The sequence below is a fragment of the Protopterus annectens genome, chromosome 3.part0, assembly GCF_019279795.1.
Source record: "Protopterus annectens isolate FY-2018-M chromosome 3.part0, PAN1.0, whole genome shotgun sequence".
NCBI lineage: Eukaryota > Metazoa > Chordata > Ceratodontiformes > Protopteridae > Protopterus > Protopterus annectens.
The window spans coordinates 102,490,879-102,507,596 of NC_056731.1; the positions used below are offsets into that span (position 1 = coordinate 102,490,879).

Below are 16,718 nucleotides of genomic sequence, written 5' to 3' on the forward strand. Positions count from 1 at the left end.
TGTTAATGTCAATAAAATAAACAAAATCATGGAATCAAGTGTTTCATCAACATGACATGGTTAATGGAATATGTGTACACTACAAATATACATCTCTCTCTCACATCACAGCTATTTTGGAACCTCATATTTCACATTTTTACATTTCTCACCTTTCTGGGAGAATTTCCAAGGACTGGATCAGATAATGCTTCTGATAAGGCCTGTCAACAATGAATATGAACATCAATTAGAAAATGTAAACTAGATAAAGTAATACAATACTCTCTCAATACTGGAATCAAAGAAACAGCAAGTACTGCGTTACGGGAAAATGCACTAAAAAACACATTGGGCAACAGCACACTTCAAACACAAAATCAGAGGTAGCATTTTGGAAAGCAATGATACATAAAAAAAAACAATTGTTCATTCACTCTTTCTTTTATTCTGCAGTCAAGCACCTGCTGTTTAATGGTGAAAGAAAATGTATTCTTAACCTCCAACAATATAAACTTAGACTTTGAGGTAGCATCTAGGATTTTATTAAACTGCCAAGATGATTACTTACTGTTTAGAAGCTTTCTAGTAACAATGACACACCATCATAGGTTTGTGGGCTACCACATACTGACTAAACAAAGTGGATAAACAAAGAGACCATAAGTCATGGTGTTTATAATATCTTTGTTATTACACTGTAAAAGTCTCACCATGAAACCATTACACAATCTGCTGTACAAGCAGCATTAAGATATGTCCAGAATTATATTTCAACACTGCAGTGCATATGAGAAATTTACAACAGCATTTTCTCACAGATATTTGGTGAAGGTGTAGTCGCCCAAGTACTGCATATCAAATTACATGCAGTGATAAAGCATATGAAAATCAGTCAATACATAAATCAACGGTCTATACTGAATGCATGCCTTATGGCCATGGTGGTGCAGCAGTTAGGGTTGTCGCCTCAAAACAAGAGGTTCACCGGTTCGATTCCCGGCTGGACTGCCTTCTGTGCAGAGTCTGCGTGTCCTCCCCACGGACGAGTGAATTTAAAGACATGCAAGTAGGTGCGATCATGTGTGGGTGTTCCTTCTTTGAAGGCTGGGTGCCGGGGTGGCAACTCGACACCGTAAAATTCACTGCCAATCATTAGCAGACCGGAGTTCCGCTGTGGCGACCCCTAACCAGGAAAAGCCGAAAGACAGTTTAGTTTTTACTGAATGCATGCCTTGCATTGCTCTGTGATTCCCAGAATCACTATGACCACTTCACCAATGTTGCAGTCACACTCTTTACCTCCGTGTTAGAGCTTGTGAGTCGGAGCTTTCTTAGTGAAATGTAAACGCTACAAAATTTTGAAGCAGCATGAAAAGGATGTGTTGTAAGTCAGAAATGTTGGCAGTTGTGCCTTTCCCTCACTTAAAGTTAAGTATGAAGGGGTAGAAATTAGAGTTGCAAAGTCAAGCAGTTCTACTCCCTCATCCCTCTACTCCCTCATTCCCCCAAATTAATCTGCTTTGTCCTCGCAATTTGATTTGCTACCAAATCCCCTTTGCCATCCTTTCAAAGGACTTACATGAGAGCAAAAGCTGTGTTAGACATGTAATACTGCTTATTTATAGGGCAAGTGGCAGGTAAACTTTAGGCTCAAGAACACTATTCAATCATTAGAAGTCAGGACTTAATTAGATGATCAAGTGTCAACAGATAAAGTAAAGCATTGCAAATGCTCTTCATTAATTACCATTCACCCTGACACATTGAAGGCCCACTAACAACATAAATAGCTACGCATACCTGCTGTACCACATTGTGTTCTTTGCTACTGTAATATAGTAATGCTAAGGGAAACTGAAGAATCAAGTCCAAGTCCGAAAATGTTTGAAGCTGAGGTGGCATATGTCACACAATTTCCACAACACATACTTCACTTTTCTACCATGGATCATCTAGTGAAATACATAAATACTACTGATTCAAAAATGGTCAGGAAGATGAGCTGTGAAGCCATTGAAGCCTGCTTGCAGTGCACAAGATGTCTTCGATCTAAAGTATTAAGTGGATGTGGAAGCAGTTTGTCAGAAGTAGCATTACTGAATTGCCTCTTGACTGAAATGTTGGGACTCAAATTGCCAAGTCCTGACATCCTTAAAAAAAAAAAAAAACAAAAAGACCTAAAAAGCAGGAAAAGACTGAATACTGATCACTGCTCTTTTACTACAAACTTCTTTTTTGCACAAATTTATATATACTAATTCTGAGCTGCTCCGGTGTCATAGACTAAAGACCTGACTATGGCCCAGCTGACCCAGGCTGGCAGCTCAGGCGAGTGACAGAGCAGCAGGGAAAGGATGGGCATGCCCATCCAGGATGGGAGGGCACTTGTTGATATGTTTGCTAAAGGGAGGAGTGGTCCAAAAAGGGGAATTTCCCTTTGACATAATCAATGAGCATGGGGGGATGCAGAAAAGATGTGGGTAAATAAAAAAAAAAAAAGATGTCAATAGCTCAAAGAAAGAGGAATATTCTGAAAATTGTAAAGACTTGGCATATATAACTTCAGATTTTCAGCAATTGTGTCCACATTATGGGACTCGATAATGTGGGTTCCAATCTTTCAAACTCTTACCACTGCATTTAATTGGATCACAGAGTAAAATGAATTTGCCTGTCACTGACTCGACAGTGTAAAAAACTGGCAGTTTGCTGGAATTTTCTATGAAACTGCAGTTTACTTCCACAGTTGTGGTGAGCCATGGAACTCGTCTTGAGTTCTGCATATCAAGGGGAGGGTCAAAATGATGAATGAATTTGCCATGTACCAGATCTAAGAGTATGAAAAGTCGGAGCAGTAAGACACAAACTGGTAACCAATTTCCTGAAATACTGGGCAACAATCCTTCAAAGTCCTGTAGTGCACGACCTGCCCATCTTTAATACAAGCTACTCCTTCCTTTGCCACGTTCAAACAGTGAATCAAAGCAAACATTTAGCACGGTCTGCTAAGTTAAACAAAGAAGAAGACAGTAAAATGACAAAACATTAAATTCTTTACTCACCAGCAAAGTGAAAGAGGATAAAGACTATCTGTGCAATAGCCAATCTCCAGTTTTAAGACTTAGAAGAAAGGCCAGTCTACACTACAATAAAGAATATCTCACTATCACATGAGGTAGTCCTGATGAAAGCAGATGTGTGACAGAGAGACAGGTACAGCAGGAATTCAACATCTGCTGGTCAAGTTAATCTACAAAAGTGAGACAAACATAATACAACTAAATGTGTATTTCATTATACTAGTTGAGATAGAATGGCAAAAAAGAAACATCACGAGACCTTTGTAGTGTCCACTTTTATTTCTAGTCTAGTCGCTAATAAATTTTTTTGAAAATGCATGTATTCTTATGGTAGTTGGGTTCCTGCAGTTAGATTGGATTAAGGCTCTGATCTGTCAATTAATTTCCTGTAGTCAAAAGAACAGGAGTTGATTTCTTCTACTTCCATTTGTCAACTGTGCGACTCTTCTGGGTTACCTTCGAAAAGGAGGAGGGATGTGGAGTTATGCACATTACTGATAAAAGATCTTATTTTCTGAAAGTAATTAGATAAAGAAGCCATTTTTGTTCCTTGTCAGTGTGATGGTCTGAGTTTGGTTTTGCTAAGTATAACTGCAACACAGAACCAACCATAGGCAGGTGCTTCAACTTCCACATGAAATAAGCCAAGCAAGTTAAAAAAAAATACTCTTATTGTCCACAGTTAAATACTTTTAACCACAATGGTCATGACCTCATCAGTTCTGATGATTGTGGATGAAAGCATTTAACTCATCTCTATTAAGCTGATTTTATATATACTATTCCTATGCTTAACTGCTTTGTTTTTGAGAACAATTTCCTGCTATCAACTTGTCAAACTATTGTTAATTCTTAAAGCTACTATTAAGCAGTGTTAAACCTTCCTATTTTTACTTTGAATTTTCTGATAACAACTGCTCAAACTCTCTAAACTACTGTTAATTCTATAACTATTGTTAGCATTGCCACACTTTAACAATTGTTATTAAAATACTCAACATGCTGAGCTTTTCTCCCGAGGACTCAGCTGAAAAAGGACATCTGGTGTCCAGTCGGACAATCCTGGTAAACAAATGTCAAATAAATAACTATTCTTGTATATACTTTTACTAGATGTAAACATTCTGAATAAAAACAGAGGATTTTTCTGCAACACTGTCATCTCACAATAAATATACAATAATGTGTTTTTAATTCTGCATAATTTATTTCACTCTCAGTATTTTAAACTTGTGTTCTTGGGCAGTATCCCACAATCCTACTGGAAACCGAAGCAGTCATCTGTTATTCTCTGTGACCATTTTATAACAATAAGGTATTCTGACCTTTGTTTTGATGTACCTATGTTTCAAAAACTTTTGAAATTGCACATATTTTCAACATCTGCAGGTTGGGATATGATATGTCATCTACAAGTAAAGACTAATCCTGCTCAGCCATTACCTGGTCAAAAGAATATATGCAGTTATACAAGGTGACTAAACAGTTAGCAGCAAGGATCAGCTCATTTTATTCTACATATCAGCAATGAAGCTGCATTCCAGTCTCTATGGAATTTTATTTTTAGACCCTGAAGCAAGCAGAACACAATTCCAACGTACTACCTGTTGGTTAAATGATACATCAAGACAGTCAGCTGAGATGTCTGAACACAGACTACACAGATGTGCAACCAGCTGACTCACTATGCAGGAATAGTTTTACTTAGGAGTAGACTGTTGCCAACTCCAGAATGACAAGGATTGAGAAAATTACGCACACATTACCTAAAATAAATGTATTAACTTACAGTCAAGTCATTGTGAATTTAATTTAAATATCAAAGTAATCTTGCAGGAACAATTTATTTTTCAATTACAAATAAAAATAGATTTAGTGCACAAGTCTATTACACTGGCATCCCCATCCCTTGGCAGGTACTTTCCAGTCCTAGTCTGTACAAATATCACATCAGTTACTGCAGTGCATCTAACTGCTATACTGTGTTCCAGAGTAGATCAGATATGACCCATAATCACACTCATACATCGTTCTACCTCTGCATGTTTCCTTATACCATGGAAATGTATTGACCTCCTAGGTTCATATGAGGTTACCATGCTAGTCGCTTATAAATGTCACAGTATTTTTTGTGACGCATTTCAAAATTACCTTAGATATATGCAAATGATTTATTAGTTTATTATCCATGCTTATTTCTGACAAAATAAGCTCTATATATATATATATATATATATATATATATATATATATATATATATATATATTAAAGTGATCAATACAATGAACATCATCGGTTCTATGTAGTGAACTGCAGTAAAGAGAATCACTGTGGATTATAAGAGGAACCCTGGAGAACTACCTACAAGAGAAATTCAGGGAAAAAAGTGAAATACCTGGAAGCATCTATATCTGGAATTACTGGACTTTTGTGAGGGACTGTATCTCTTTCTTAACGGGATTATGAGACTTTGAAAGAAAAATGATTTTGTATGATTTTCCTTTTGGCTGTTATTACAGAAAGTTAATTAATTTGGTACATTTGCTTGCATAAGAACAGTCTGCACCACGGAGCTGTGTTTGACTTTGGAATAAAAAAATTTGTGTACTCACCATAACATTCCATCTGTGTTGTTGATCTTCATTCATTCTCAATGAATGGGTTTGGATCAGACACGGCTGATACTAAAGCTCGAAGCCACCAGATCTCTGAAGCTTCTCCCTTACCCAAAATGCACCCTGCCAATTACCTCACATCTTGTTTGCTGCTATATTAGCACAGAAAGGGTTTTGTGCCCACTGAGTAGTGCAGAGCTACAGTTATCCCACTCCACAAGGGGGGATCCAACCTTGGATCCCGGAAACTACCATCCCATCAGCCTGACGAGCCTTATCTGCAAGGCCATGGAGCATATTATCATGGAACTTATAAACAAAGACATTGGCAACCTTGAAACACTGGCCCCCACCCAGTTTGGGTTCGTGAAGGGTCGATCTTGTCTCCTGTACCTGATTGACTTCTTCGAATCAGTCTCCAGAGCCATGGACAAGGGTAACGTGGTCCATACAGCCTATCTAGACCTTGCCAAGGCCTTTGACACCATCCCCCCACTCTAGAATCATAGATAAACTTACTAAGCTGGGCATTAATCCCTATGTCACCCAATGGGTTGCTAACTGGCTTACTGACAGAACGCACACTGTAAAAGTAGCTGACTCCAAATCCAGCTCCAGACAAGTGGAGTACCTCAGGGTTCAGTCCTGGGACTACTCTTGTTTGGCATCTACTTCTCTGAAGTACAAGCCAACACTAAGGGACTCTGGCTAACAAAGTCCGCAGATGACTGCAAACTGGGAGCCATTATTGAATCCCCAAATGATGTGGACACTCTACAAAAGGGCCTTACAGAAACAGATGCTTGGTGCCAGAGCCATGGGCTCAAGCTCAATGCCAAGAAATGTATAGTTATCCCCTTTGGGAAAAAACATGCACCCGTGAATTACCATATAGGTGGCAGTACACTAAACACCAAAAGTGTGATGAGAGACTTAGGGACACAAGTGGACAGTGGTCTCAACTTCGATAACCACATTGCCACAACAGTCAGGAAATCCTTCTATGTGGCACACCTCATCGCTAAGGGCTTTTCATCCAGAAAAAAGGAGGTCATTGTCCCACTGTACTCATCCCTCATTAGACCCATTATAGAATACAACGCCCCATTTGGTATGTACCTCTCAAGACATCTGCAACAACTGGAAAGGCCGCAGAAATACCTCACTAAAAGAATCACAGGCCTAAAGCCAATGCCCTACTCTGACCGCCTTAAAAAACTCCAGCTATACTCTTGTCGCATATCGTCTACTCGGAGGCGATCTCTGCTTAACATACAAGGCCATGTCAAACCAAGAGCTGTTGGACATGCTACACTTAAAGAAATCCCAATCCCTCAGAGCCACACGCTCCAGTGATCTAAACCTTGTCATCACAATAAACATAACATGCTGGAGGGATAGGTTCCTGACCCAGAGACTCACTAGACTCTGGAATAGATTGCCCATACATGTCAAGCAGAGTGCCTCTTTGGCCCTCTTCAAAAGGAACCTTGACAACTGGATGGGAGAAAGGAAATTCACCTTGGGGATCACAACAGTCGCCCTGCTAGACAGGGGTCCAGGGAAGTAAATAGTGTGGGAAGAAATAGTCAGAGAATTGTTATGGCTAGGCTTGTATAGGCCCTAGGGCTGATAGCCTAGTACCAACCTATGAAAAGAATTACTGAAAGCCATATCCAGAGTCATATATATATATATATATATATATATATATATATATATCTATATATATATTTTTATATATATATATATATATATATATATATATATATATTTATTTATTTTACATTTGTTGACTGGGCTAGTCCAGCTGGAGATATATCCATTTTCAGCAGAGGCCCAGGGAGAAAATCTCCTCGAAAACACAGTACAATTTATATTAAATGACAGTTTTTACAGATGCAGGTACATTACATATTTAAGCAATTCCTTACACAACAGTTTTTACAGATGCAAGTACATTACATATTTAAGCAATTCATTACACTTCATTACATTTCTGCTAACAGAATCATAGTACATATCACATATGGATAATTATAAGAAAATATTGCTAATGACATTCGATTAATATATAAAAGCACATTTTCTTTATGATTAATAGAAAGCAACTAGTATATACAGGTGAAGTGATAGGTGTCTTGCGATAAATGTGGTAATTAGTCAGGGTTTGCACAAGGACATAACCAATGTGATTTAAGGTACAGTTTCAGTTTGTTTTTAAACAGTGTTGTTGAGGAAAGGGAGGTCAGGTCAATGGGGAGTGAGTTCCAGGTTTTGCCCACAGTATTAGAGAACAGAGTCACCAACCATATTGTTGGTTTTACCTATTTGTACTAGTATTTTATTAGATGAGCATAGGGTCTTAAGGTTATTGTAGGGGGTGATAAGGTTGGTATGAATTGGCATATTAGTAGGCTGATACGGGATCTTGTGGGCAACTGTTAATTGGTTAAAAGTAGTAAATTTGGCAGCTCTAGCCATCCTAGTTGTTCCAAATTAATACAGTGATGGGTTCTGAACATGGATCCCATTGCAAATCTAGCAATATTATTGTAGGAGATGGCCAGCTTGTTCAGGTTGTTTTTAGACAGGTTAGTATATATACGGGAGGCATAGAAGAGAGTAGGGATTAAGTGGGTGCAGGCAATAGTAGCCCTTGCTAATGGGGTCAGAAAGGGTTTGATTCTATAGAGGAAGCCTAGTTATTTGTTGACTGTTTTTATTAGTACTGTTAATTTGAGTATCTAAGTTAAGGTTGTTAACAATTAGTACCCCAAGTAGTTTTGCAGTGGAATCAGCAGATATGATAGTATCATTGTGATAGTATCGTTGTATGATGTAACAATAAAGTTAATTGGGGAGGCTCTACAGGTGGGAGTGAACAGTAGGAGGTTTTTTTGGGGGGAGTTCAAGATGAGGCAATGGTGTAGAAGTCATTTCTCGACTGTATTAAATACATTTTGGGTGAGGGTCTGAAGGTCTGATGGAGAGGTGGCTGAGCATATTAATGTGTAATCGTCTGCGTATTGTATACAGGTAGCTTGAGGTATTACAGAATGTAGGTCATTGATAAAAATAAAGAATAGGAGAGGTCCTAATACAGAGCCTTGGGGGACACCAAGGGCAATGGGGAGGTGGGTAGATATGTTGTTCTCCCACAGTACAGCCTGCTGCCTATTGTTTAAGTAGGACTGAAACCATTGTACAGCCAGCACATCTAGTGATAGGATTTTAAGTATGTTTATGAGAAATTGGTGATTAACCATATCGAAGGCTTTAGAGAGATCAATAAAGAGTGCTGAGGATAGAGGGTTAGTATTGCAATTTTTGTTAATACAGTCAGAGAAGGATAAGAGGGCAGTGGTGGTGCTATGAAATGACCTAAAGCCATGTTGGCAGTTAGCTAATAAGTTATCTATTAGGTGGTTTAACAGTTGTCTATGAATGCATTTCTCCATGATTTTTGCCAGAGGAGATAATATTGCAGCAATAGGTCTATAGTTTGATAATTCATTGGAGTTACCACCTTTACGCAGGGGGATAATATATGAGATCTTCCAGATAGATGGGATACTTGCTTCCCCTCAGTGATAGTTCTGTTAATCAGGATGGAGATGGGGTAGGCTATCGCTTTTGCAGCTTTTTGCAGATATTCTGCAGGTAGTAGATCAGCTGCAGGGGTGGTTGGTTTGAGTTTCTGAACAAGGGTACAGACAAGGGATGAAGGGCCAGGTTTAAGGTGAAATCAGGGAGGTAAGCTAGCAGAAGAGGTGGTCAGAGATGAGCTGTCAGGAGTTAGTGGACTGGCAAGAGATTGAATGGTCACAGTGAAGAAAGTGTTAAAGGTATCTATATATATATATATATATATATATATATATATATATATATATATAAAATCTAGCTACATATATATCTATATCTACACATATATCTATGGGTCTATGTTAAATGTTCAGACATCCAAAATGTCAAACATTACATGGTTGAGACCAAATGTTCATGTTCGAACATAAAAAAAAAAAAAAAAAAAAAACAGAAAAAAACACTAACAGTGTAGGCAGGGGGTTAAGCCCCCCCTGCGCCCCCCACAACCCCCCTACTTAAATACACAAACTCCGAGACCACACCTCAGTGCAGAAAAGCTGATAGTCATCGCCTGAGGTGTATTTCATTGTAATTCCAATACAGATTGCTTTTTGCTGAACTGTTGGAACGCTGATAGACTTGCTGTACAGAGCTGGAATCTATTTCAAACTGATAAGTACATATTTTGCCACTTTATACACTTGCCTATTATTTATAGTGATGCTGTATTGTTTCTGCTTCTGTCTCTTGTCTATCCACTGTGTTTTTTTCTCAGGGTAGCTCAGGCAAGTTTCAGGGAGGGGTTGTCGAGCCAGGCCACATCCTAGCTGTTGGTCATCGCCTGAGGTGTATTTCATTGCAGTTCCAATACAGATTGCTTTTTGGTGAACTTTTGGAAAGCTGATTGAAATAGATTCCAGCTCTGTACAGCAAGTCTAACTGATAAGTACATATTTTGTCACTTTATATACTTGCCTATTATTTATAGTCATGCTGTATTGTTTCTGTTTGTCTCTTGTGTCTCCACTGGTTTTCCCACCCACCCTGCCTGTTCTTGTGTTGGTGGCACATCTTGGTGGCTTTGAAACTGCCTGCCCCTCTTGTAAGTTTGTATTTGGATACTCCTTCTGGGCCTATCTCATTTGCCCAGTCAACTGAGTGCAGTGAGATGATAGGCACTCCTACTGTGTACAAAGAGAGCATTTGAGAAGGACAATCCCTGTAGCCTCTTAATCCTGCTGTGTTCCCTCCCTCAAAAAAAAAATATATATATATATATATATATATATATATATATATATATATATATATATATATATATATATATATATTCAGCTGCTCTTACTATAACTGTCTTAGTTGCTGTTCTGCGGGCTATTGTCTGTTTAGTTGTTCTTACTCTACACTTATTACTGCTTTTTAGTAGCCTTCTAATTTAATGCCTTCTGCACTTGTTTTTTAGTCATTTGTTAATTTAATTGCATTTAATTAAACTGTATTTGCCGTAATATTGATATACGTGTGCTAGCTTGCACTGCATTTGAATTGTATTTACTGCTGTTTTAGCTGCTTTTCTGTTTAAAAAAAAAATCCTAGCTTATTTCCTGCCCTTCCTGTAACTTATCTAGTCCAGATATAAACTTGCTGTATCCAGGTCTGTTTGTAAGCTCCTGAGCCTCCCAAGCCTTTCTGTATTGGAGGGAAGCCTTCAAGCTTATCAATGGGAGTGGTAAGCACTAGGTAGCCTATCTACCACAGAAGAGGTTTCTGGCCCATAAATTATAGTTTATTGGCCGTTTGGGAAGCTCTTCCATCTCTTTCAACCTTCTGATTCAAAAGCCTGTGTTTGTGCTTGTTTCCTGCCTTTCCTGTTACTAGTCTAGTCCAGGTACAGATTTGTTGTATCCAGGACTCTTGTAAGCTTCTGAGCCCCCCTAAACCTTTCTGTGTTGGAGGGAAGCCTTCTAGCTTATCAGTGGGAGTGGTAAGCATCAGGTAGCCTATCTACCATGAGAAGAGTGGGTTTTGGCCCATAAACTGTAGTTTATTAGCCGTTTAGGCAGTTTTCCATCTTTTTCAACTTACTGGCTTAAAAGCCCGCGTTTGCGCTTGTTCCCCACCTTTTCTGTAACTAGTCTAATCCAGTTACAGAACTGCTGTATCCAGGACTCTTTGTAAGCTTCTGAGCCCCCCTTTCTGTGTTGGAAGGAAACCTTCTAGCTTATCAGTGGGAGTGGTAAGCACTAGGTAGCCTATCTACCACAAGAGGAGTGGTTCTGGCCCAGAAATTGTAGCTACTGGCTGTTTGGGCAGTTTTTTCCCATCTCTTTCAACTTTCTGGTTTAAAAGCCGCACTTGCGCTTCTTTCCCACCTTTCTTGTTACTAGCCTAGTCCAGATACAGAGTTGCTGTATCCAGGACTGTATGTAAGCTTCTGAGCCCCACAAGCCTTTCTGTGTTGGAGGGAAGCCTTCTAGCTTATCAGTGGGAGTGGTAAGCACTAGGTAGCCTATCTACCACAAGAGGAGTGGTTCTGGCCCAGAAATTGTAGATTTTGGGCCGTTTGGGCAGTTTTTTTCCATCTCTCTCAACTTTCTGGTTTTAAAGCCAATGTTTGTGCTTGATCCCCACCTTTCTCGTAACTAGTCTAGTCCAGGTACATATTTGCTGTATCCAGGACTGTTTGTAAGCTTCTGAGCCCCCCAAGCCCTTCTGTTGGAGTGTAGCCTTTCTGTGTTGGAGGGAAACCTTCTAGCTTAACAGTGGGAGTGGTAAGTACTAGGTAGCCTGTCTACCACAAGAGGAGTGTTTCTTGGCCCAGGAATTGTAGTTTATTGACCATTCGGGAAGTTGTCCATCTCTTTCAACTTTCTGGTTTAAAAGACCACATCTGTGCTTGTTTCCCATCTTTCTGTAAACTAACCTACTGGAAAGCACTAGAAAGCCTTAAACTGATATAAGCCTTCTAGCTTAAAAGAGAGACTTTGGAGTGATTGAGTATCAGTTTTCTGTATTTTCTTGCTGTACTTAACCGTTTTCCGCCTAAACGCTGATTTTCCAGCACTTAGTGATTTAAAAGCTTGTTTTTTTTCACATATTGTACTTATCTGACTGCCTGCACTTTTAAAAAGTTTGTTTAAATAAATTGTTTAACTGTTGTAGGCTACACACTAAAGTGCGATAGCCTTTTCTGATCACTTGTAGTCGTTTAAAGCCGTTTTAAAAGTGTACTTTTTACTGTTTTTGCCTTATCTTTTCAAAAAAAATAAATAAATACATTTCTTGTTTCCTGCCTTTCTAAGCTAGTATAGTCCAGTTTTCAGGCTAGTGCTGAATTCAGGGCTGTGTTACAAGTTTCTGAGTTGCCCATACCTTACTTGGATAGAGGGAAGTTTCTCTGTTCACCTGTGAGAGAGGGGAACTTTGAGCAGCCATCTGCCCCTGGAGGAGTGGTGCCAGCCCAGAAGTTAGTAGTTTAAAAAACGCGTTGCATGGTTTTGTGTGCCGGGCAGCACCGGTTAGCTAGGGTTAAAATTATTCCTGGCTCCACTAAGTCTCCTTCAGTTTTTCACTTGAAACTAGTCTAACTCTCAACCTAAGCACTCAAAAAGCATCCTACAGTCCAGCACTTGCTCAGACCTAATATCAAGCACTAATATACCCCGACACTTGACTGCCCAGCAGGGCAAGGCTCTTTATACACCCCTCACCAACCAAGTGACTAAGCAGCTCACCCTACTATTCAGGCATGACCAAAGGGCAACTTCAGGTGTACTCTCCAGTCCAGCTGGTGAATCTGGGTATGCTGAGGCAATGTTACAACTGTCTCGTACACAGACAGCCCTCTCCTCCTACCATAAAACAGTAACATTTGTGAGAGATGCAATTATACAGCCAAACTGGAGGCAAAGGTATCTCCACACAAGACTGGAACAGACCGTCACGAGGAGAAGGTTAACACTTGCACCACACCTCTAGCCTCACATAGACCTACTAAACCAGCACTGGCAAAAGATACACATAAATACACAAAATCTTACTCAGAGGCTCTAAATAAAAACCCGTAAAAGCATCACAGACCTCCAAAGCAGACACCCAAAAAACCTGCACCTCCCGTCACAAACCAGACAACACATAAAACGCAAAAATCAATGTGCCGCACAATCACAGCCCTTAAGGCTAAATAACATACCTAACATAGGTGACTCAAAAGTCAGGCACATTGACGCCCCACTCACTAGGCTGGACAAGGAGAAGGTTAATGTTAGCTGCCTGTCAGGAGCCAGAATCCACCACATAACACAAGCACTCAGGTCACTCCAGAACAAGTACAAATATGACTCTGTCATTGTTCATGTTGGTGTGAACAACCTGAGCCGTATTTCCCTAGACTACATGAAAAGAGACATGGAAGAGATCTCTGATCAAGTAGCCCAGACGGGTATGACCCTGACCCTGAGTAGCATCCTGACCTCACCAAGAATGATACCTCAGTATAAAGAAAAAGTGATCAATTTCAAAAATTGGCTAAGCTTCTGTTGTCATTCAAAGGGGATCCAGTGTCTGTCAGCCTGGGATGACATGCTCGACAAGTCGCGTTGCTTCGCAAGAGACAGCTTGCACCTGCACCGCTTGACTTTCGAATACTGGTCAAGGCTCTTGCTGCCCCCATAGTGCCTTTTTTAGTCAAGGCTCAAAATTCAAACCCGCCTCCGTAAACAGCACAAGTAAAAAACTGAGGGTTGTGCCACTCAATGCCAGGAGTTAAAATCTCAAAATGCATGCGCTCGAAGCACTCCTAAGTATGGAGAATGTCAACATCTGTGCAGTAACTGAAACCTGGTTCAAGGCTCCAGAGAGCACTCCAGCACTACTGGGCTACAACTCATACCACACATTTGGTCACAGAACAAGGACCGAAACACAAAAGGAGGGGGTGTATCCATATTCATCAAGGATACCCACACCTCCAGGTTAGTGGTGCGGCATGATACCTCTGAGATCATCCATGTGCAACTAACATCAGGCAAATTTGAAATGCAAATTGTGACCTGCTACAGATCACCCTTCATGACCCAGGACCACCACTCCGCCTTTCTGGAGGCACTGGAAAACATGAAGGTCCTACCGAACACCCTGATCTTGGGAGATTTCAATTACCCTACCATTAACTGGGAAAATTACTTTAGTACAAACTCCCAGGCTCAGCGCTTCCTGGAATTTATCAACTCAAATGCCCTGGATCAGCTGGTAAACTCCTCTACCAGAGGCCACAACATATTGGACGTGGTCATCACCAACATGGGCGGCAGGTGCTCCGTACCGGAGGTCAACCCATCACTGGCTAGATCAGACCATAAACTAATCACCCTGGATGTCCACACCCCACCACCATCCCCAACCAAGGAAACCACAGTGAAAAACTTTTCTAAAGCAAACTTCACCTTACTAAAGTCAGAGGTGGTAAGTTTCACAGCCCCCAATCTAAAGGATAACACTGCCCAAGATGCAGAATCCTTTACAATTGCACTCTATGAGCACCTACAAGGATGCATGGATCATGCCATCCCTAGCAAAACCAAGACTCACTCCCCTAAGAGAAGGAAACCAGTCTAGTAGACCCCTGCCATAAACAGGTTATACAACAAAAGGAGGAAACTAGTTCAGAAAAAGAACAATCCCAAGAAGGAAAGACATACCTGATCAGTATCAGTAAGAAACTAAGGTCCCTCATAAAATCATCCAAGGCTAACTTTGAAAGAAAAATAGCCAAGGACTCTAAAGATAACTACAAAGCCTTCTTTAGCCATGTCAAAAATCTAAGTGGCAACTCGCAGATATGCTCTGAGATAGTGCAAAACAGCACAAAATATACTGAACCTACTGATATTGCCAACATACTGGCAGATATATTCGGTGCAAACTTCACCTCCTTCTCACCTTCAAAAGGGCCCACAACAATACTGGAAAAGTGTAGTGTCCCAGAAATCACAGAAGCACAGGTGAAAACAGTCCTTTCAAAAGCCAAAAACACAGCATCAATGGGGTCAGATGGTGTCCTAGGCTGCGTCTTGCATGAACTACAGAACAAAATAACCCCCCACCTATACATGCTGTTCAACCTCAGCCTCTCCACAGGCTACGTGCCCACAGAATGGTGCACAGCAATGATTATTCCGCTCCACAAAGGAGGAGCCACAACTGACCCTGGTAACTATCGCGCCATAAGGCTGACTAGCCTGGTCTGCAAGGCTATGGAGTGCATCATCATGGAACTCATTAACAAAGACATTGGGAACCTCCAAACACTTGACCCGACCCAGTTCGGCTTTGTTAAGGGCAGATCATGCCTACTAAACCTGGTTGACTTCGAGACAGTTACCAAGGCCATAGACGAGGGAAAGGTGGTTCACACAGCCTACCTTGATCTCGCCAAGGTGTTCAACACCATTCTTCACTTGGGTATTATAGAAAAACTCACCAGCCTGAACATAAATCCCTACGTCACAAGATGGGTTGCCAACTGGCTTACAGACAGAACTCACACGGTAAGAATAGTGGGCTCCAGGTCTGACTCTAAACCAGTCACAAGTGGTGTCCCGCAAGGCTCAGTTCTGGACCCCTACTGCTCAGCATATATTTCTCAGAAGTACAGGCAAACACAGGAGGACTATGGTTAACCAAGTTCGCCGATGACTGCTAACTGGGAGCCATAACTGACTCTCCCCATCCTCCAAAAAGAGCTTACTGAGACAGACACCTGGTGTCAAAGTCATGGCCTCAAGCTAAATGCCAAAAAAATGCATAGTCATCCCGTTTGGGAAAAACAAAACACCCATGAATTACCACATAGGCGGCAGCCCCCTTAATACAGAAGAGATAATAAGAGATCTGGGGACCCAGGTAGACAGTAATCTCTCCTTTGACAATCATATTGCCAAAGTAGTTAGGAAATCCTTCTATGTGGCCCATCTACTTATTTCACATCTAGAAATAGAGAGGTTATAGTGCCCCTCTACTCGTCACTCATCAGACCCATCATAGAGTATAATGCCCCATTTGGATTGTACCTCACAAGACACCTCCAACAGCTTGAAAGACCACAAAAGCACCTCACCAAGAGGATTACTGGCCTCAAACAAATGTCCTATGCAGCCCGACTGAAAAAACTCTGGCTGTACTCAGTGGCATATCGCTTACTCAGAGGTGATCTCTGCCTGACTTACAAAGCCATGTCCAACTCAGAATTGATGGACATGCTCCACCTAAAGAAATCCAAGTCACTGCGAGCCACAGGCTCTAGAGAGCTAAACCTCACCACAACAATAAACAGAACATGCTGGAGGGATAGATTCCTGTCACAGAGACTCCCCATGCTTTGGAACAAAATTCCTAACTACATTAGGCAGAGCCCCTCACTAACACTCATCAAGAGAAGCCTTGATGAGT

At 40.7% G+C, this 16,718-nt stretch overlaps 1 protein-coding gene across 3 annotated transcripts in view; it reads right to left on the bottom strand.

Moving 5' to 3' along the window:
- The window catches only part of RAPGEF5 (Rap guanine nucleotide exchange factor 5), a 1,983,710-nt gene that overhangs the window by 1,740,098 nt on the left and 226,894 nt on the right, over positions 1-16,718 (bottom strand). For all 3 annotated transcript variants that reach the window (XM_044064607.1, XM_044064608.1, XM_044064609.1), the window contains exon 2: positions 153-203. In XM_044064607.1, the coding sequence (XP_043920542.1) occupies positions 153-203 (51 nt within the window). The remainder of the gene's footprint in view (positions 1-152; positions 204-16,718) is intronic.